Source organism: Scleropages formosus, chromosome 11 (assembly GCF_900964775.1).
Source record: "Scleropages formosus chromosome 11, fSclFor1.1, whole genome shotgun sequence".
NCBI lineage: Eukaryota > Metazoa > Chordata > Actinopteri > Osteoglossiformes > Osteoglossidae > Scleropages > Scleropages formosus.
The window spans coordinates 25,718,304-25,740,444 of NC_041816.1; the positions used below are offsets into that span (position 1 = coordinate 25,718,304).

At 43.3% G+C, this 22,141-nt stretch overlaps 2 protein-coding genes and 1 non-coding gene across 5 annotated transcripts in view; 2 read left to right on the forward strand and 1 right to left on the reverse strand.

Moving 5' to 3' along the window:
- The first annotated feature begins 982 nt into the window (after window positions 1–982).
- LOC108940854 (carbohydrate-binding X8 domain-containing protein-like) lies at window positions 983–4,082 on the forward strand. The gene is made up of 3 exons (XM_029256071.1): window positions 983–1,080; window positions 2,364–2,798; window positions 3,119–4,082. Exons 2-3 carry the CDS (start codon window positions 2,366–2,368, stop codon window positions 3,160–3,162), a joined length of 477 nt encoding a protein of 158 aa, XP_029111904.1. The 5' UTR covers window positions 983–1,080; window positions 2,364–2,365; the 3' UTR covers window positions 3,163–4,082.
- Window positions 4,083–8,740: 4,658 nt separating this feature from the next.
- ndrg2 (NDRG family member 2) overlaps window positions 8,741–22,141 on the reverse strand; it is a 35,979-nt gene continuing 22,578 nt past the window's right edge. For all 3 annotated transcript variants that reach the window (XM_018763835.2, XM_018763836.2, XM_018763834.2), the window contains exons 3-16: window positions 21,964–22,005; window positions 21,767–21,872; window positions 19,529–19,649; window positions 19,147–19,209; window positions 18,571–18,631; window positions 17,927–18,013; window positions 16,950–17,006; window positions 15,093–15,196; window positions 14,877–14,915; window positions 14,561–14,612; window positions 14,340–14,387; window positions 14,201–14,236; window positions 12,936–12,987; window positions 8,741–12,032 (exon numbers count right to left, since the gene is read on the reverse strand). In XM_018763835.2, coding sequence (XP_018619351.1) covers window positions 11,869–12,032; window positions 12,936–12,987; window positions 14,201–14,236; window positions 14,340–14,387; window positions 14,561–14,612; window positions 14,877–14,915; window positions 15,093–15,196; window positions 16,950–17,006; window positions 17,927–18,013; window positions 18,571–18,631; window positions 19,147–19,209; window positions 19,529–19,649; window positions 21,767–21,872; window positions 21,964–22,005 — 1,032 coding nt within the window. In that variant the 3' untranslated portion in view covers window positions 8,741–11,868. The remainder of the gene's footprint in view (window positions 12,033–12,935; window positions 12,988–14,200; window positions 14,237–14,339; window positions 14,388–14,560; window positions 14,613–14,876; window positions 14,916–15,092; window positions 15,197–16,949; window positions 17,007–17,926; window positions 18,014–18,570; window positions 18,632–19,146; window positions 19,210–19,528; window positions 19,650–21,766; window positions 21,873–21,963; window positions 22,006–22,141) is intronic.
- On the forward strand, window positions 16,625–16,697 carry trnar-ccu (transfer RNA arginine (anticodon CCU)). Its single transcript has one exon. It is a non-coding gene; the product is annotated as a tRNA-Arg (tRNA).

Here is a 22,141-nt window from a genome sequence, read left to right on the forward strand (position 1 = left end):
GTCTTCTCTGGCAGGTTTGGGGTTCGAGTCCTGCTTGGGGTGCCTTGTGGTGGACTGGTGTCCCGTCCTGGGTGTGTCCCCTCCCCCTCCAGCCTTACACCCGGTGTTGCCGGGCTAGGGCTCCGGGTTGTTGCGACCCCGCTTGGGAGCAGTGCCTTCAGCCAGTGTGTGTGTGTGTGTGTGTGTGTGTGTAAACTGTCTTCTTTGTTGTGATGTATTTGTTTCTTTGCCTTATGCCTTTGTTCAGCGTTCTGTGTCACTGAGAAGAGCTTTCTATGAAAATACATTGAATTGAATTGAATTGAATTGAGGGGGTGTGGTGGCACAGCGGGTGTGGCTGGGTCCTGCCCTCTGGCGGGTCTGGGGTTTCAGTCCTGCTTGGGGTGCCTTGCGATGGACTGGCGTCCCGTCCTGGGTGTGTCCCCTCCCCCTCTCCGGCCTTACGCCCTGTGTTGCTGGGTTAGGCTCCGGCTCCCCGTGACCCCGTGTGGGACAAGCGGTTCAGAAAGTGTGTGTGTGTGTGTGTGTGTGTGTGTGTTAATTGAATTGAACTGAACTGAGGTGCAGTGGGTTTGACTGGGTCCTGCTCTCTGGGGTTTGAGTCCTGATTGCGGTGCCTTGCGATGGACTGGTGCCCTGTCCCGTGTGTGTCCCCTCCAGCCTTATGCCGTGTGTTGCTGGGTTAGACTCCGGTTCGCCGTGACCCTGCTTGGGACAAGCAGTTTCAGCAACTGTGTGTGTGTGTGTGTGTGTATGTGTGTGTGTGTGTGTCACCATGGGCGATTGAGAGGAAATGCAGCATAACTATCGAAACTACGGCAGTTTGACATCAGTGTCTAAACTGCATTCCACCACATTAGGAAAGCGAGGAATGTTGCGTCGGAAAACACTCACAATGGAATTGCTGCGGGGCGCGCGCATGCCCACGCCCAACGGCCACGCGGGCCCGTCCCCGACGCGATAAAATAGCGGGCGGCGGCGGCGCGCACCTCAGAGCTCGGGTCTGCAGCACCTGTTCCTTCTCGAATTTCTCACTTCTCCTGGACTTGGGCTCCCAGCAGCTCCACACGACTACACCCGGTAAAACACTCTGTCTTTACCCTGGATACACTGTCCGCTGCGCGAGGAATTAATTATACTTTACTACATTTATTCGTTTCTGACGCTTTTCTCCAGGGTGACTTAACATGTCATATGTATGTTGAGGCTACAGTTATTTATCATTCGGCTGGGTAATTCTTACTGTAGCAAATTATGGTAAGTAACTTGCTGAAAGCCTGGCTGGTACTACAGCCGAAGGTGGGGATTCGAACCTGTGACCTTGGATCCAGAGGCTTGTCTCTTACCTGTTTATTACTTCCTTACTTAATATTTGCTTATTATTTACCACTTACTTACTATTTACTTACTACTTACTGACTAGTTGGTGTGTGAAACTGCTTCAAAAGTCTGCACATCTGACCTGTTCAGAAGATGAATCATCATGGATTTAATCTCGGATTTAAATTAAATTAAGCTGTTTTACATTTTCATTTAACACTGACGTCGTTTGTATCCATCTCAGAGAAATACAGTTTGCGTTACATTAGGAGAAAGAGAGACATAGTTGCAGACGTGTGGTTCTTAATTTTTAAGTTTTATTTGGCCTATGATAACATGCTGGTGTTGTATAAAAAAAAACTCAAAAAAACTAACGATATGAACGGGGGAGATGTGTGTATATCGTGCGTGTCTGTGTGTGTATAACTTACTTACTATACCACATATGATATGTACGACTGTGGTCATTCTATATTTTGGAAAAATGTGTTTAAAAATATTTAATTTTTTTTTTTTTTCCCCCATCATATTTTGCTGGTATATGTTCAATACCCCTTCATTTTATTTCCCTTCTCTGCCAAGCAGTATTTCTACTTTTTATCAATTGTTCAAGTTTTAATTAGTTTTTAAAAGTATAATTATTTCATTACACTTTATTGAAGTATATTAATTTTGCAGGACTGGGTTAGAGCATAATTGTCATTTTCAGAAGCAGTGAGTGGCACACGCACCGTGGAGTGTTACTGCGTGTACTGAGTTTTTGGCTCATAGTGAACACTGAGTATTGCATATTGGTGTTTTCAATTTTAAAGTCACATTAGTCATACTTAAAGATTTTAGATTCCACAGGAAATGTGTACGTTTATAGCAGCACTGATGTGATTTTTCCACCTATTTCTATTTATTATTTGATACAGTAGCTTATTTGTACAGTGATTTCTAAAACATGCCATCACTCAGCTTCTCTCTCAGTATTTTGAAGGGCATCAAACATTAGTAATCAGCAAGTTTTTTTTTGCCCCTCCCACTGTTTTTCCATCCAGGAATGGAAGACAGAGTGATTTTCACCATTGCCATTGCGATGGGTTGCTTGATGTTTGGGGTCTGGGGACAAGCTCCCTCCAATTCATCCACCACGATGACCCCCTCAAGCGGCAACAGTTCAGTGAGCTCCTCCGGTAACACTACGATGACCCCCTCGAGCGGCAACAGTTCACTGAGCTCCTCCGGTAACACTACGATGACCCCCTCAAGTGGCAACAGTTCAGCGTCCAACACGACTGCAAGCGGTTCATCTGGCAACAGTACAGTGACCGTCCCACCCGCGACCAACTCAACTACCAATGGAACAACCACGGGAAACGGCACGACTGTCACGTTCAGCGCTACAACAGTTTACAGCTCAGCCCCCGGCATCAATGCTGGGGGCTCTTTCAGTTTGTTGACGACACTCCCGGGCATGAGGACACTTAACAGTGGTGAGCACTTCCTTTCCATGAAACTCAGCCACCCACAATCCAGAATACAATTTCAGCGAAGACCCCAACCCAACAGGAATAGTACTGAATGTAGAGTATGGGGGGGGGGGCATGACGAAGCCCATTTCTTTACATTATTTCAGCTTATGACTCCTTCACCATTCCTGTTCAGTCCTGGCTTTTCTCTCATTCACATAAATGTAGACACGGAACTCAAATTAACCAGAATTAAGAGTTTTAAATAAACATTTTGACTAAACGTAGCAGTGTGGTGAATTTTGAGTAAATCTGTGTCCCTCCCCAATGTGTCTCCTCTTTAGGTCTGTTGGTCACACTTGTTGCCGTGATGCTCAGCTGGCTGTGAGTGGGATGCTGAGAGCCAGATGTCTATTAATCATAACCACAATAACTTTCCCCTTCATCATCCTCATCATCGTCATCATCATCATATTTCCCATCATGGGTCACAAGGACATGAGGAAGCCATGTTTCTGCACCCCTGATCTCTTCCAGTCCGGGTTTTTTTTTTTTTCCATTTGGCTGAATGTCGCCTTTATAGATTTGGGAAATGATTCACACGCTGCATGCTGGTTCTTTATTCATGCAGATAAGCGTATTACATGCTTGTGCGTATTTTTTTCCCTTTACCTATACATGTTCTCATTACACTCAAGTCACTTAATGACTGACACTCTGACAATGCTGTAAAAAGATACATTCCTTATATTGTCTTAATTAAAAGGTGCAGGGTGCCATATTATATGTTGTCTACATTACATTTTACTAAAGATACAGTAGAGTGCAGTTAAGCTTTTCATTTAATGTTATATATAATTAAATATATTAATATTTAATACATATATTAACATATGCAATATACTGGACCAGTACAAAAAGGACAAATATGCACAACATATAACTGTGATAATTATACTTTGTTAGCTTTTAACTAGCAAGGTGTATGTGTTATTTTTTTGTACAGTCTCAAAATATGCAGAATTATAAATTGGGATAGGCATTGTATTAAACATGGTAAAGTTACTTTTTTCACGTGTGGAATTGACACAGATAAGTTAGACTTGGGTCCCATGAAGCTTCAGGTTCTTCAGGAACTGTAACGTGCCTTGGGATTGTCTGTTCGATTTCATGGTGAGAAAATTTACCGCTGTACTTACAGTGCGATCCTAGTAAATTGAAGTTATGCGGATGGCAAACTTTTATTTATTTATTATTTTTACATTGAAGGGTAACAATGAAAATAAAAAATTTCCTGATATGTTGTGTAATTTCAGTTGTATTTTATAAAGCTTTAGTTCCCGTTGAAATAAGATCTTTCAGTTGTTTCAGACCAGTGTCCGGTTTTTGAGCTGAAACAGGCCCGGATATTTAAATGCGTCACTTGGCGCTCACCTGATTTTAACACCTGTTGATAACACCCAGTATCACCTCCGTACCAAACTGTGCCTTCGCACGGGAACAAGTCACACACTCATTCAGGGCCCCGCCTTTCATTTACACTGTGCCCCTTATCTTCCCGAAACAGGCGTTCTTCTGCACATTGTTTTTGGTGTTTGTCTTTCGAAAATGACGTTATTGCAAACAATGCTCCTGGATCAGCACACCTGCATACACTCACATACACACACACACGCATTCAAACGTATTGATAATGGTATTGATGTCATCTAGTCCACTTGCATGAATATAATCACGCGAATCCATTATTAGAGCGATACTATATTATACAGCTGGTAACGTAGTAATTAGAGCTGCTGCCTTTGGACATAGAAGTTGAAGGTTCAAATCCAGCCTTTAGTTGTCATAGTCTTGAGCAAGGTACTTACGCTGTGTTGCTCCAGTAAGAATTACCTAACAGTATAAATAAGTTCAGGGGGTGCGGTGGCGCAGTGGCGCAGTGGCGCAGTGGGTTGAGCCGCAGCCCTGCTCTCCGGTGGGTCTGGGGTTCGAGTCCTGCTTGGGGTGCCTTGCGGCGGATGGGTGTCCTGTCCTGGGTGTGTCCCCTTACGCCCTGTGTTACCGGGTAGGCTCCGGTTCCCCGTGACCCCGTATGGGACGAGCGGTTCTGAAAATGTGTGTGTGTGTGTGTGTGTGTGTGTGTGTGTGTGTATAAATAAGTTTGTGTAGTGAGGCTAAGAAAGGTCATTAAAGACTGTGATCGAAGCACTTGTAGCTGTGGAGGGTATAGCTGTGTTTCTGGCAAGCTCTGCTTTATAGATGATCATTTAAAATATACCCAAATCTTCACCATATTTGACAGAGAGGAACACAAAGACGTAGTAGGAAAATGATGGAGACGCAGCATAGCCTATATTATTTTGGTGTACCTAACATACACTCACAGCTTGGACAGCTGGGTATGTATTCATGTGTCTACATGACTGAATATAAAATATTTGGGCGGCTCAGTGGCACAGAGCCTGGGTGGTGTGAGAGGACATGGGTTCGATCCCCGCTCAGCCTGTGTGGATTTCCGCCAGGTGCTCTGGTTTCCTCCCACAGTCCAAAGACATACTGTTCAGGTTCACCCATAGTGTGTGAGTGACAGGGAGAGTGTGTTCCACTGAAGACTGTCACCTGTCATTGTTTTCCAGTGATGTTCAAATGGTTTTAAAAGTGAAAACATTTTTAACTTTTCACTTTCAATATTAAATTTGCTAATTCTGAGGAAAAATTATACCATAACATATAAAAGATATATAAAATTATAAATTAGTCATAAATTATAAAATAGATTAAATTAAAAACCCTGACAAGGAGAAATGGCCGAAAGAAACCGAGAAAGTGACTTGAAAGGGATTGCAGCCCTTTATAACATAGCTCATTCCACAATGTATACAGCCACAAGAAATGTTTACCCTCTTCCAATGCTTTGAAGCGAAAAACGCCAGGTTTAATATATTACTTGTCAACTTGACCCCCAGTAGTTTCAGTGTTCTTAAGAAAATATTAATGCATGAAAGTGACGCAAGGATCTTGAAACTCGCTCAAAAACTCCAAGAGGCATTTAAATCTAAATGTTTTCCTGGTTCTGATGTGAGGCTTCTAGGGGGCAAGATCAACTCATGTTCTGTGATGTTATTTCTCTGCATGAAGTGGCAACTGTATGAAACTACACCATAGATGATGAGGGGGGAAATGACAGAATTTCACAGAGATGGATTCCATTGTTTCACTGCTCCTGATTTTGTGAGGCTTTTTGGTCTCAAAACTAGGGCATCTCCACAACATACATATCTACAGCAACAGAGTGGAAGGTAATTTGCTTTCCCCGCTGGACTGGGTTTCAGCCTTGCTCTCTGTGTTTCCGGGATAGACTCCGGCTCGTCGCGTCGTTGGTTGGTTTGTTGGATTGTGGGTAATATGTGAATGACCTGTTTAACCATTGTGGGGATTTACGGGGAATATAAGGGGGTAACTGTGTTAGCGAGGAGCAAGGAGTAAAGCCTGAGAGGTGCAAAGTAAGTGGGGAAGGCTTTTTTGAGGTGCAGGCCCTTGAGGAAATGGGATCCTTAGATTGAGAGTGTTTTTTTTCTTTGTATGCCAATGTTCTAATAAACATTTGTAATAGATACTGTTAGTGCATCCTTTTTCCTCTCACCTGAACCCAGAGTGCAGTGCACTGAAGTATTATCAGTTTTGTTTTTCAGGTGTTTTGAATTCTGTCCAGTTCATCCTACTCCTTGTTTGTCTCATTATTAGTTGTACCACCATGGTATTCATTAGGTTCTCCAAACCAACGTTGTCCCACTTGTTCCTTCTAGTTCTACGGATAGAATGATTCCAGCGGTGCCCATTTTTAGTTTTGTTTGAAATGCTTATGTGGTGTCAAAATTTAGTAGTCATAGAATTTGTTAAGCATGGTAACTGGTCAAATTTTTGTACTGGGTTTGGGGCTGTGTTCTGTGCTGTGGAATGTAAGACCGTTGTGGGAGAAGTAGGCTGTACCAGGCACCAGGTCAGAGGTTATCTGATAAAGGCATGTCATAAAAGGTTGATGGTCCTGCCTTGCCTGGAGGGAGGTCAGTTTAAGGTAAACTGCATGATGGAGGCTGGATAATTTGGCTTAGGGTGAGGGCTTTGAGAACAAAAGAAGCAGAAAGTTACTAGGCAAAAAAGGCGGGAAAACACTGAACACCTGTTGTTAATACCCTGGAATGAATTATGTATGAGCTTGCCAAATAAAAGCAGGCAATAAAGACTGATCGGGGAGACACCCATCTGGGGCCCTCCCATCGGCCGATGTTGTTGTGAAAGTCTTTGTTTGTCCGAGTGGGTTTCTTTCAATGTCTCCTATGGCTGAAATGGGAAAGAGAAAAATTTCTTCCATACCTGCTCCTCCTAACAGTGAATTATGTGGCTGCAATTCAGCATATATAAAGTATGCAGCCACAGCTAGGATCAGCTACAGCATTAAAATGAGGAAGATGCACAATCTAAGTGATTTTGAAGGTAGTATATAACTGCCAGACATGGTGGTTCCAGCATCACAGAGAGGGCCACCATCTTTGGGTTTTCTTATCAGTGTCTACAGTTTTTTAAGAAATGGTACAATTAAAAAAAAAAAAAAAACATCTACTCAGCAGCACTTCTGAGAGAGGTGTGAAGAAACTGGATGGACTTGTTAAAGCCAACAGGAAAAACACAAGTGCAAAGGGACGGGCAGCATGGTGTTATAGGGAGTAGCGCTGCTGTCTTGCAATGCAGTTCCCACGCCTGGGTGGTGCGAGAGGTTATGGGTTTGATCTCTGCTCAAGCTGTGTGGAGTCTGCATGTTCTCCCAGTGTCTGCATGGGTTTCCTCCCACAGTCCAAAGACCTGCTGTTCAGGTTCCTCATAGTGTGTGAGTGACAGAGAGAGGGTGTGCTCCACTGATGTATGGATGAGTGACCGATTCTAAGTAGTGTATCTAGCAGTGTAAATCACCTTGGTGAATAAGGTGTGTGGGCTGATAACACTACATAGAGTTCACTGGAAGTCGCTTTGGAGAAAAGCGTCTACTAAAGAAATAAATGTAAGTCTAGTACAACAGTCGTGTGCAGAAATGCATCTCTAAACATACAACTCATTGAACCTTGAAAAGGATGGGCTACAGCAGTAGAAGGCCACTGTGGATTCCACTGCATTCACCTAAGAAGAAGAAGGTCTAGTGGGAGTGTGGTTAGCAAAGCTAGATGAGTAAAGAGTGGGAAATGATGCCTGTTCCGTGAAATTTCAGTGTCTGTTGCAATATGCTGATGGAAATGGTCAGAAATGGGAAGAGAAAGAATGAATCCATGGACTGACATCAGTGGCACAAACCGGTTGCGGTGACGTAATTCAGCTGCAAATATCTGGAGAACAGTTGTGGTTAAGATACGGTTCTTCCAAGAGTATGACAGTGAAAGGTTGGATTTGAACCTGCAACCTCTACATCCAACGACATAGTTGTAAAGTTTCTCTTGAGCGATTTTAGTTCAGATCTATAAGTAGTCTCTTTACAGTGTATTGCTTTGTGTTGGAAGTATTTTTCATTTGAAATGGTACAAAAAGCAATGTTATTTTCTAGCAATCCCAAGGAAGTCTAAATATGAACTGATGTTCAGAAACAGTCTTAACAATTAAATATATTTGGTATCTGTCTTGATGTACAGGTGACCTCCGATTTACGATGGTTCGAGTTACGATTTTTTCTACTTTACGATGGTGAGCTGGCGACAAGACATTTAGTGGAAACCATACATAAAATTTTGAATTTTAGACATCGATCCGCATCTGCCAGTCTGTCACGCAGAGATGTGTATTAAGTGTATTAAATGCATTTTCGACTTACGATATTTTCGACTTATGTGGGGTTTCGCGGAACGTAACCCCATCGTAAATCGGGGACCACCTGTACAATAACTTTTTCTGAGTGAAAAGCAGAGAACAATGCAGGAAGGAGGTACTTTCTCAACTTTTATTAGCAGTACTTCAGATATTCTTTTTTAAAATTTTGTTCATTGTAAGATTACACAGAAGAAATTAGCAACACAAGTCCATTTGATTGTATTATGTTATCGTTATTTGTTAATTATATTACTTCCTCTTTTAAGTGCTAAAGCTACAAAAAGTTACACAATAACTTGCACACCACTGGCTAGCCTGTGAGGAGACAGAGACAGTAAACAAACACATCACAGAGAAAAACAGACGTTCTTATTAAAGAAAACAGGAGAAAAAAATTATTATTATCTATAATAATAATAATAATAATAATAATAATAATAATAATAAAACCCAAACTGGACACACAGTTACATTCAGACGGCTCGGCCAAACACTGCATCCTAATACCTGCCCATTTCCATTATTTGGTAAACTGCTTCAGGCCCCAACCATTGGCCCCGGGTTTCACATGTATGGCCCATCCCACTGCAGCAGTCGGTGGGGCCTCTGTGCAGTCTTCCTCCTTCTTACCATTCTTCCTCACTGCATTCATAATCATCGTCATCACAATTTCCGCTATCGGTCACCGTTACGACTACAGCTATAATAAAGCCATTAATTTACATGCACATTACAACGTAGCTCACTCCTTACACCCCCACCACCAGCTCAGGCCCCAAGAACACATTTAGATTGGGTTAAGTGCTCAAAACTGTTTAACTTAAGTAAAGAAGACAGGGCTTTAAAAAGAAGTGTAAATTTGCACATCAGGACGAAAGATGATTTCTGTCGGCTAAACACACACATGCGAATAGACTAGTATTTCCTAAAGGCACCCCTTTTGGGACCTTAGATTGTGTCTTCAGTACAGGGCAGTGGTGAGCTTTATGTCTAATAATACTTATATGTCTTTGCGTAGCAGACGCTTTTCCAGAGTAGATTATATCTCTACAATTTTACAATTTACGTATTTATACAGTTTCATGTTTATCCTAAGCAGTTCACATCAATTGCCAAGCTTACTGGTAGTATAGCTGAGACCTTCGAGAACTTCAACCTGCAACATTTTGACCAGAAGTGCAGTTCCATATCAGTCAGGTCACACTTGTTATTGTAACATGAAAATTAACTGACTAGTGATCAGTGATGGCTCATCTCTAGGGCTGGTGTTACACCAACTCTTTGGAATCATCAGTGGCATCGGGGCTGGTATTGGCTTGAGGGAGTCTCTAAGGACTTGGGTTTGGGCTCTGGCTTGGTAATGTTTGGCAGAACATCAGTGGCACTGACGAGGATATTTGCTCCAAGCTGGGTATTCGATAAGTTGTTTCTCTAGGAATTTGAGCAAATAATTTTGGAGGACACACTTTACTACTGCAATATTGTGAGCAGCAGCTTTTAGCTATTCCCAGCTCACAACCATTACCATGAAAACTGCTGCATTTGATCACAGCTCCTCATGCAATATTCTTATCTCTCCTCTGTTATCAACATTTGAATGTGCTCACAAGAGCTCTGAAGGGCACTGGAACATGTGTGTGCACACTCACAAACTGACACCCAGAGTCAGGTAGTACAAGTTGTCTCTTTTTCTACAACGAAGAGCCACACGTAGCTCTAGGTCGGATCCAGATTTCGTATTCCGTTGGCTCTCAGATTTGGATCATGCCTCCGGGATGTCAGTTCATGTCTTGACTCTTAACAACAGATTTTGAAAGGATCAGACCTTTGGGTTAATGGAGGAGGACCAACGGCATTAAGAAGGTAGGTGGTTTCGAATCTTGGTAGCAGCTGGGATACAGATGATCTCCACGCTCTACTGAAAAAGGAGCTCTACTTCATTTAGGCTTCTAGTTAGAAGGCAGACATTGACACCTGAGGCCAAAACTGGTAACTTCACCAACTGTGGAGAATTTAGAGTGGATTTTATTCTTAACTCTTTCAAGAAGCTCCTTGTCCAAAGTCAACATCAACCCCCTTCCCACAGGCCTCGTGGTCCTTCCCATCTACAATTCAGCTTCCTTGTGCTGTCAGTTGTTTCCACATTCCTCGCCGATCCAAACCACACATCGTGAAGTGAAATTACAGACGGAATCAATATTCATGCATGCGGCTTCAAACTAATTCAGTTCCGACCCACTTCCCAAAGAACCCCACACAAAAATATAAGATGAACATAATGCGCCAAAGAAAGACGTAAAAGGAGAACGTGAGAAGGAAGTGGAAGCTCTGGAGATAACCGTACACAGTTGAACACATTTTAGTCACAGAAAACGACAGCGTTACAAGGGTGGCAAACCGGGGCAGAGACCACTCGAAATTCATGGGCTAGGCTTTTCCAAGACAGACACCGAGACTCTGCCTCCAGACCCACCTCCGTGCTCACGCCTGCCGCCCCTCACTACGGCAACATCAGCAAATTAAAACACACATTCCATTATTTAAGTTCTCAGCAAATACTGTTGTAGGACAGACAGACACTAAGAATTCAGGTTAAACACTTTTTCTTTTGTTTTTGCTTAACAATTTGTAGTTAAGGAACCATATTGTCTAATGCTATACTTTATTATCATTGTTATTATGAATAACAATAATAATCATATTAAAAGCCCCTATGTCTTCCTACACTGTATGTTTGTTATTGTCAGTCTTCACCATCGATTTTATTGTAAGAACTACAACTGTACAGGACTACGCTTAAGTCTGACAGTTCTGAACGCTACGGCCCAACCTCACTGGGTCTGCCACATTAAAGGGCTGTCTTCGCGCCCGGACACACCGACGCCGCCCACACAGTTAAAGGGCTGTCTTAAGACACAGTGATGATCTAGCTGAAAAGTGAGAGAGGAGGAGAGAGTTGGGAATTCATCCCCCCCTTTTGCTGCAAGTATGGGATGAAGAGGAGGATGAGATGATGTTGCATGGCAGCGCCTGGGAGGGGGGGGTGCTCTCCCTTGCTCTGTGTGTGGGTGATTCATTTCCCTCCCTACGTCGACCTGTACGCTCGTAACGACTGAGAATAATGAATGTAGTGCTCCTCACTAAATATTGCTGTAATTTCTCAGGGGAAGCAAAAAAAAAAAAAAAAAATTGCTAATGAATGTGATCTGCCCCCACCCCTCCCCCCCCTCGGCACCCATCACGTTTAGCAGGACACCTCCATGGTGTGGGACGGACTGGGGGGCAGCTGGCCCCCCTGCGAGCTCTGGGACAGGGTGCGGGAGCGGGAGCGAGAGCCCTCCATGGAGTAGGAGGAGGACAGCGAGGTGGTGCGTGAGCGCGAGAGCCGTGTCATGCAGGAGGACGCCACTGCGGGAGGACAGCGGCCAAAGGAGGACAGAAAGGGGAGAGAAAGGGGAGAGAAAGGGGAGAGAAAGGGGAAAATACCGATTAGTTGTAAACACAGCACATGGAAATACACAACCAACTCCTGATGTTCGTCAACAGGAGAAATACTGTGAATTCTCAGAGGCCCAACTGCGGGAATTTATTGTCTGCAAAGATTACAGTAGCCCCCCTTATCCGCGGAGATGTGTTCTGAACCCGCGGATAGTGCCGTACCCTATATATACTATGTTTTTTCCTATACATACATAGCAATGATAAACTTTAATTTAGAAATAAGGCACAATAAGAGATTAACAACAATAACTAATTGCCCGGGTCCTCATAAGCATTGATTTTTTAAACAAAGTTTTTTTAATTAAGAAAAATGGGTTACTTGAACACAAGCACTGCGATACCGCGACAGTCGGTCCAGTAATCGAGAAGCTACTAAGTGACTAACGGGCTGGTAGCTTATACAGCGAGGAAACGCCGCACAAAGGGATGATTCACATCCCAGGCGGGACGGCGTAATATTTCATCACGCTACTCGGAGCGGCGTGCAATTTGAAACTTATGAATTGTTTATTTATGGAATTTTCCATTTAATATTTTCGGACCGCGGATAAGGGGGGGGGGGGCACGTTAATTTTATATATCTATGCTTTCAGTGCAAGTTCACGACCGTGTGCTGTTCACATGTAGGCGGCACACATTTCCTTTACAAACAGATATTTTCCATTTTAACTTGGCTATAGAGAAATTATTTCCGAAACGAACAAAATGTTAATCATAACTCACTCAGTGCACGTTAATAAGCGAAACCATAGATTCCATTTGTAAATACAAATTAAACAATATTCGTGCAACAGACACAGAGGCACTTACTGTAGCCCATGCCCTGGATGAAGTACTTGAAGGCCTCGGTCAGCTTGCTGGGCTGTGAACAAATAGGGAACGGGTGAACGGGTGTGAGGGGCGGCAGAATGGGACACCCCACGATCAGAGTACACCTACAGCGAACGGTCTGTGAAAACATCCACAAGCATGCGGGCCTCTTGAAACCCGGTTCTTGAGGACCATGAGACCTACGGGGCCTCCTAACCCTGGTCTTGGATGGTCAGGTGGGCTACACTTAACTCCAGAGGTGGCCAACTTTCTAGTGAAATTATTCAAGGGTCGCTAACAAGCGATACAGCGAATCTTAATCAGCATCATATGACTGAATCTTAAACGTCCAAATTAACAAATTATTTATTTTATTGTAGGGTGCAGTCGTATTAAGTACATCACCGGCTTCAACAAGTACGTATATATTGTTTTAAGTGATGTTTCCAATATATCAGTGCATATAGGGCACTCTGAACCTTTCGTTTTTAAAATGTTCTAAAAAAAAGTAGCACTTTCGTCAACCTTTCCACAGCTCATTTTAGCGAATCGGGTTTTTTCTCAGGACATTTGATATCAGCAACTTGCTCAAAAACGTTCTTGACAAATTCGCCGTCCGAAAAAGGGTTTTTTCTAGCGACGAAGCACAACCCCGTGCGCCCAGCATTTCCGCCCGGGAGGACACGCTCTTAAAACGCCATCGCTGACCTCAAACGTTCACTTTGCAGTTCGGGGACATTGAAATCTTTCATAAATAGATGCTTTTTCTCTGCATTAGTGTCTTTTAGCAGTTTTATTCCGTAAGCACTGAAACTGCTTCGCTGCGTTTCAATTTATACTGCGTTTCTTGCGATGCATCTGGACGCGCCATCAGTGACGTAACAAAGAGGGGCCACATAGTGGACACCCGTTTCACTCTGTCACTGCATGTCTTCAATATGTCTTATGCCACTTCCTTCAAGATCAGTAGTTTCTGCCAATCTACGTACTACGTATGTGTTCATCTGTCTGTCTACAGTACATTAGTGGGGAGGGGCTGGCAGTGTAGTGGTTAGTGCTGCTGCCTTTGGACCCAAAGGTTGCAGGCTTGAAGCCCACATCTAGCTCCAGTACCCCTGAGCAAGATACTTAGCATAAACTGCTCTAGTAAAATGATCCAGCTATACAAACAAGTAAATAATTGCAAGTGACTTAACATTGTAAGTCACCTTGGAGAAAAGCGTCAGATAAATGAATAACTGTGCATGTCCAGTATGCATACATACCTGGGTCAGCTGAGGGAGGCCGCCACCATCGGCCATCTGTCCAAGAGTGAAATGAAGAAGAAAGAAGGAGTTAGTCTTGCTTGGACCACTTCTACCCACATTAAGACACAAAGGCACGTGAAGGACAAGACGTGGCTACCTTGAGGAATGAAGTGGTTGTTGGATCCAGCTTGCTGTTGCACTCCACCTGGTGAAGGAAAGAGGACCGTCGTTAAGAAACTGCACTTTAATGCCGCTGCCATTTATCTCAGCTAAGATTTCTGCAAGAAGCAGTTTGAGATCAAGAGAGGCTTAAAGACTTGATGAGCTCACTGTACAGGCGACATGAACGAACTGCATTATTTTATAATGAAGTCTAACCGCTGCATCCTCGTAGGGGGCCTGGTCTCCAACCACCAACATCACGGGGCATCTGGAGGACAGGATTGACAGGGCAGTGCAGCATGTTAGTGTTAGCGCACTGACACTATGGGCACTCCGCTGAGGAGCGCGGGAGAGGAGAGCTGAGGACTTGCGGCTTGTGCGCCGCGGTGTAAACGGTTACGGTATCGAGGAAAGACAATACAGCGCCGTACAGTAAATTGCAAGCGAACTGTCGGTTTGCAGAAAGGGTGCGGAACGACACACTGCGGGATGTCACGTTACAGCGCTGGGGTTGCTGAGGGCACGCTCTTACTTGAGGGGGCTGTTCCGGTCGATGTTCAGATCTCTGCGACTGAAACGAACACAACGGTAAAGGTTAGCGCTGCAGAATCACGTGCAAGTAAGCGTGTCAATGCACGTGTGTGTGTGTGCGCGCACGATGTACGAGCACCGCACGAAGACGTCCCAGAGAAGCTCCACAGCCGAGAAGCCGCTCTTTGCGTGCGTGTGCGCGTGCGCTTGTGTGTACCTGTTGTAACTCTTCCAGAAGAGCTCCACGTTACTGAGATTAGTGCATTTGGAGAGCCGCTCCCTCTGAATCTGCAGCAGGTCTGTGTTAGCAGACAGCTCTTCCTAGAGAAACGGAGCCAACACGCACACGTTACACACCTTTCGTGCGTTCTGACAGGCTCGGGCAAAGAGACGCGCAAAAGCGAGGACTCTCAGAACGACTGTGTATGTGGGTCGGCGTCAGGAAAGTTAAACGAGATGAGAAAGCTCTTTATCTGTTACGGCGATGAGAGTCTTCACCATGTTTGCTCACGATGGTGGCATCTGTGAAGATTCAGCAAAAATTCTGCTAACATCACCTTAGGCTCTTGAACGTCTCTCGAAATTATTACGATTACGATTATTTTAGTTATTTTAAGGTCCTAAAGTTGGTCAGGAAGGTCCTGTCACAGTAATGAGAACTCATGGGGTTACAGAGAAAACACTGATTTTTCTTTTTAAGGTGTGAAAAACACGAGATCATCTCGTCTTCTTCCTTAATCTTAACTTCTTGTTCTTATTTTAACCTCCTCAGTAACTATGACAGGCACTTGCACAAACGCAACAGTATTGAGAAATACAGGTCTGGATGCCATAATTCCACATAAACATTTTTATGATTTTTAGAGTGAACTGAGATTTTTTGCAATATTTATGCATTGTTTCACATTTTTAATTAAGATTTTAAGTTGGGTTCTGAGAAAAAGTTTTTTAGAAACTTGATGCATTACACTGCAGATATTTTAAATCTGGACACATTGCAGTAAAGGGATTTTCACCATAAAATATGCTACAGACACCCCTCTGCTATATAAATTCGATTTACGTTAATTCGGATTTACGGAAAAAAATTCCCGGCATACGCATTATTTACAGATAGCGCTTTTATTTTATGCAAAACATATGAAATATGTTAAGCGCAAGTTGGCGTAACCAGACAAGGCAGGAAGCTGCATCTTCCCAGTTCCTGCGAGTTTTGAGCCGTGAACACATCTCCTCTCGTTAGTGTAGTGTTTTTTTTGCATATTTTTTACCCTTTTCATTATTTACAAAGCCTGGTGGTAAACGTGCACTTGAAGGAAAATGAGAGCCGTCTCGCAAGCATACAGCAATCGATTTGGAGATGAAATTGAAAATAATAAGGATGTAAGCAGCTGGACAACGACTATCGTTATGGCACGGGAACCAGGTTTAGGTGTATCGACTATAAATACGACAGTGAAGGATGCTGGAATCTGACATATGTAACTTTTGACTTACGTAAGGGGTTAAAGAATGGTCTATTTGCGCAAGTCAAGGGGCGTCTGTATATATTTTAGAAATAATTTTTGTCTAAAAATATGAAGGTTCATAATATATACTTTGCTTTTCAAAATTGTGATTAAGACCGAAAGTTTGTTTAAGGCTGAAAGACTTAAACTGAAAGACACAACTCATCACTGGTTCATTAAACAAAACCGTTTTTTATCCCCAGAGGCACAAGAGCACACGCACACAGCCTTTGGGAGAAGAGCCCCAGTGGCCTAATGGATAAGGCACTGGCCTCCTAAGCCAGGGATTGTGGGTTCGAGTCCCATCTGGGGTGGATAATTTTAGGGGTGGAGAGTAGTGTACTTTTTTGCGCCTTTGACCTCAAAGGTCGCAGGTTCCAATCTCACCTCCAGCTGTATTACCCCTGAGAAAGATACCTACCCTAAATTGCTCCAGTAAAATTACCCAGCTGTATAAATGAGTAAATCATTGTAAGTCACTTTGGAGAAAAGCATCAGCTAAATGAATTAATGTAAATATACAAATACACATGCAGGGATATGAGTGCATGCAGACATACACACACCTGGCTGAAGAGGTGGGTCAGGATCTGTTCTGTGAGGGAGGACGTCAGTGTGGTCAGCTGGGGGGACAAAGGTGAATACAGCATTACACATGAGTCAGACCCAGTTGTCTCATCATGCTCAGTAGACCGCGGTGAAAAGTCGAGTCAGCAGTAACGTGTTGTTACGACAGAATTATTATCGGACCGGTTAACCCCGCTCGCGAAGTAGCTTTGCGAATACTAAAATCGGAAAAACCAGCAAAAAGTGAAGCTGCAGTGTCATTACATTTCAGTCATGCAATATGTGAACTGAAACATGGGCACCAGCAGAGCAGATGATCCTCGTCAAACTGCTGAGTGATTTTCTCAAGGTAACATTATATTACAGCACAGTCATATGCCGCATAATGACATTTTGCTTAACAACTGATCGCATATACGACGGTGGTCCCATAAGATTATAATGGAGCTGAAAAATTCTGATCGACTGGCAACACCATAGCGCAACGCGTTACTCACGTGTTCGTGGTGGTGCTGCTGTAAACAAACCTACTGTGCTGCCAGTCGTATAAAAGTATAGCACATACAATTATGTACAGTACATAATACTTGATAATGATAATAAACACCTGTTACTGGTTTATGTATTTACTGTACTGTACTTTTATCGTTATTTTAGTGTACTCTTTCTACTTACAAAAAAAAGTTTACTGTAAAACAGTATGTTGTGTTATGCCGGCATCAGTGTCATAAATTTCTTGTTTACCACGTCTCTTGACTGCATTGAGGCTATACCATCTAGGTTTGTATAGGTACACTCTATGATCAAGGCTATACCATGCAGGTTTGTGTAAGTACACTCTGTGATCGAGGCTATACCATCTAGGTGTGTATAAGTACACTCTATGATATTTGCATAACAACTAAATCGCCTAAAGACCACAAAGGTCAGACACACTGACAGGAGTGCAGCGCAGTGATTCAATGGGGACACTGACCTTGTGTGCAGCCCAGTCCATCCAACCTCGAGCGTTCATGTCAATGTTGATCAAAACCAGGCCCTCTACCAAGTCTGGGCTGTTCAGCTAAAACGGACAGAGTGAAATAATACTTGTAAACCACACACACACATTTTCAGAACCGCTTGTCCCATACAGGGTCACAGGGAACCGGAGCCTACCCGGTAACACAGGGTGTAAGGCCGGAGGGAGAGGGGACACACCCAGGACGGGACGCCAGTCCGTCGCAAGGCACCCCCAAGCGGGACTCAAACCCCAGACCCACCGGAGAGCAGGACTGTGGTTCAACCCACTGCGCCACCGCACCCCCCTCGACCATTCAGACTAATATACATTCACACCAAGATAATACAACAAGGTAACACTCCAGAACAGCAAGAGCTTCCTATGTTGATGATCACAAAAGGGGGTTAAAACTCCAAACATGCCTAAGATAGTTATACAGCACAGATGCACAACTACACACAGCCCAGGACCATTCAAACGAGCACGCACTAAACTAACACACTCGCACAGACACTTTACAGCACAAGTGTGTGATGTATAGGGTCATTCAACTACCTTCCAAACGCTAACTCATGCTAACACACACTCCCCCTCTGGATATGGTGCGAGGGACTCACTGTAAACTTGGAGAGGATATATGCACCAGCACCTATGCCCATCCCGATCACACTGCGGAAACTGCGTGAGAGAAAGGGATTGTGGGTTACTGCAGCAGCACACTCAATTCCTACTCCCTGCACTGCAACCACACAACCCTGCTCCGCAGACATCCTCGCCTCGCTTACACTAAAACCACTGCGCTGCACTACAAACACACACCGTAAGCTTCTTGGTTTCGGAATCTGAATAAAGAGATATCAGATTAGAAACAAATTTTAAAAAATCATAAAGGGCGCTGATCTAAGAACTAATGATATTCAAAACGTGAACTGGTCCACCTCTGCATTGCTGCTGTAAAAAGTACGTATAGAGACTTTTATCACTTAAATCAGTGCTTGGCACATTCATCCTCCTATCATTTTGCAATTACAGTGTCCATTTATAATTTATGTTGATGTTGTATATAGATTTTGGATTTGGAACAAAGGAAAAAACTTGCGTGTCAGTCTGTGTATGAACATGTGTGTGTTGTGTTGTGTGGTGTGCGTGTGTGTGTGTGAGTGTGCAGGTCAGAAGCAAACAGAAGGACTTACTTGAAATACTGCAGAACCGAGGGGATCATCTCAGCCAACTGGTCCATGGAAGGATACTGATACCTATTAAAATCAAAGTTTAGTCACTCAACACACACCTTTTACAGATCACATGTGGCTCAACACACAACAGAAATGAATATTTACATTTATCTGACACTTTTCTCCAAGGCAGCTTACTATGTTAAGGTTACAAATATAAGCTTGGAATTATTCACCCACTTACACAGCTGGGTAATTTCACTACAGCAACTCTCACACACACACACACACACACACACACACACACACACACACACACACACACACACACTCCTGAAACAGCTACACAGCATATCCACTGTTACATAACGGCCAGGCTGCAACATGGCACAGATCTTACCCTGCTGGGTAAGCAGCAGCCCCTTCCTCCTGCCCCGGGGCATCTATGTGAACCACCGTGAAGTTCTTCACAATCTCCTGCATCTCTTCAAACTTGAACAAAGCGGAGAAGCAGCTTTTACCTTAGAGAGGTGAGAACATTAATGTGTTATATATTATTTAATAATATATAATGCATATTATATATTATTACATAAAGCTTTTCATCCAAAGCATCTTGCAGAACAACTTAACATTCAGCAAGGAAGTCCAACAAAAAGCTGGGATGTACTCAGTTCACACCAGTAGTATGAGGATTTAGGATGTGTGAAATGGGGTTTATTAAAATTAGTCGCCGATTTGCCTTTTGGAGAAAAGTTTAATCTGCAGTAGGAACAAATATTTAAACATTACTGAAATACTATATATATTATACATATTAATATATTTCAATATATTGAAATATATTAGTTAACTATTGATTATTCTTCTGTTAAGAGAAAAATACACAACTGGACACTGACCACAATGTCCAGCTTGTGCTCTCAGTAATTACCACTAATAAACAGAAGGCTCTTTATATTGAACTCTGGAAAATGAGGCGAGTGCAGTGAGTCTGGAAAATAAATGGAAGTACTAACGAACTACAAAATGCAGCGCCCAGACCAGCCTCATAAAAGTCACATGCAGGTGAAGAAAACGAACTGGCTGTGCCACAACAAGAAATTCAAGAACGACTTACAAACAAGGTGTGTGTTCCGTGTCCTGTTTCATTTGTTAGAAAAGCATGACTGTGCAAGTAAGAAGGGTAAACACACAATGCCGGCAGGCAAAACATTTACACAGAAAGTACTACATATGAGAACAGAGCATAAATGACAGCAAGTTCTACTGCCAGATCTTACATGCAATTTGGTGTTTAGCTGATCAATACGACGGACCTGTATATAGAGAACACCTAAAAACTCTGACATTACAGTCATGCGCCGCTTAATGACATTTCGCTTAACGACTGACCACATATACGATGGTGGTCCCATAAGAATATAGCGTAGCTGAAAAATTCTTATTAACTAGCAACATCGTAGCCATTGGAACGTCGTAGCAAGTAGTGTTACGTGTTTCTAGTGGTGCTCGTGTAAACAAACCTACTGCACTGCCAGTCATATAAAAGTATAGAACATGCAGTTATGTACAGTACATAATACTTGATAATGATAATAAACACCTATGTTACTGGTTTATGTATTTACTATACTGTACTTTTTATCAATATTTTACAGTGTACTCTTACTGCTTATAAAAAAAGTTTACTGTAAAACATTATTCTGTGTTACACCAGCAGCAGTGTCATAAATCTCGTGTTACCGCATCTCTTGACTGCATCAAGGCTATACCATCTAGGTTTGTATAAGGACACTCTGTGATCGAGGCTATACCATCAAGGTGTGTATAAGTACACTCTATGATCGAGGCTATACCATCTAGGTTTGTGCAAGTACAATCTATGATCGAGGCTATACCATCTAGGTTTGTGCAAGTACACTGCATGATTGAGGCTATACCATCTAGGTTTGTGCAAGTACACTCTATGATCCAGGCTATACCATCAAGGTGTGTTTAAGTACACTCTATGATAGAGGCTATACCATCTAGGTTTGTATAAGTGCACTCTGTGATCAAGGTTATACCATCTAGGTTTGTGCAAGTACACGCTATGATATTTGCACAATGATGAACTCACGTAACGACGCATTTCTCAGAATCTATTCCCGTCGTTAAGCGACGCATGTCTGTATTATTATTGTTATTTGTTTCCTTACTGCTGTAAGTATACTTAGAGAGATCATAACAGTCGAAACTAGCAAACAAGACCTACTGGAGGTTGAGAACTTAATGAAGCACGAGTCAAACTGTAACTGTGAAGAAGACCACATGGTGGCTCTGGTCTCATCCCACTCGGCTGTCACCGCTGAATTCTCGTAACCGGCACGGGCAAATCTCAGGGTACGACCGCGTTTCGTTTTGCTACAGTGAAACATGTGCTCCCTGTGGGAAATTACAGTTAAAAACTGTAGACTTCATTAGTTGGATTCGGCTTATAAGAACTGATCATCACAACCCATCAGGTGATGCATCGGCTAGTCTCAGGTGGTACAAACTGATCTGCTTTTACTCCCAAGCAGATATTTAGAAGCTGTTCGCTGGCCGGCCACTACAGAATTTCTAAGGCTGAGGCCAGAAGCAGGAGTCCACTCACTCTCCAGCCCCACATCGTGGTAGGTGAGGATGGCAGGCCGGCGGGTGTTCCCCGTGCCATGCAGAGTGACGTGAAGCAGCCCGTGCGGTGTCTCAATGCTGTGCTCCTGAGGGCCAGAGAGAGAGTCAGGCTCATCCGTGTGTTCATACGTGTGCTCACTCATACACGCTCTCGTACGCATGCGCCCACATCCTTACCTGACCCTGGTCCAGCAGTATTCGAGCAGCTAGCTCTGCCTCCTGGGAAAACAGCGGGGACACGGTGAGGGGCTGCAAATGACTCAGCCAATGCTGACCTCACTGGGATGACACTGCTCCTAAAATAGACCTGCTGATATGCCTATCACAGATATCATTTAAAGGTTATTAAAAGACT

Coding starts and splice junctions, on each gene's coding strand:
- LOC108940854 (XM_029256071.1), top strand. CDS start 2,366: ATGGAAGACAGAGTGATTTTCACCATTGCCATTGCGATGGGTTGCTTG. Junction 2,799..3,118: donor CATGAGGACACTTAACAGTG/GTGAGCACTTCC, acceptor TCTCCTCTTTAG/GTCTGTTGGTCACACTTGTT.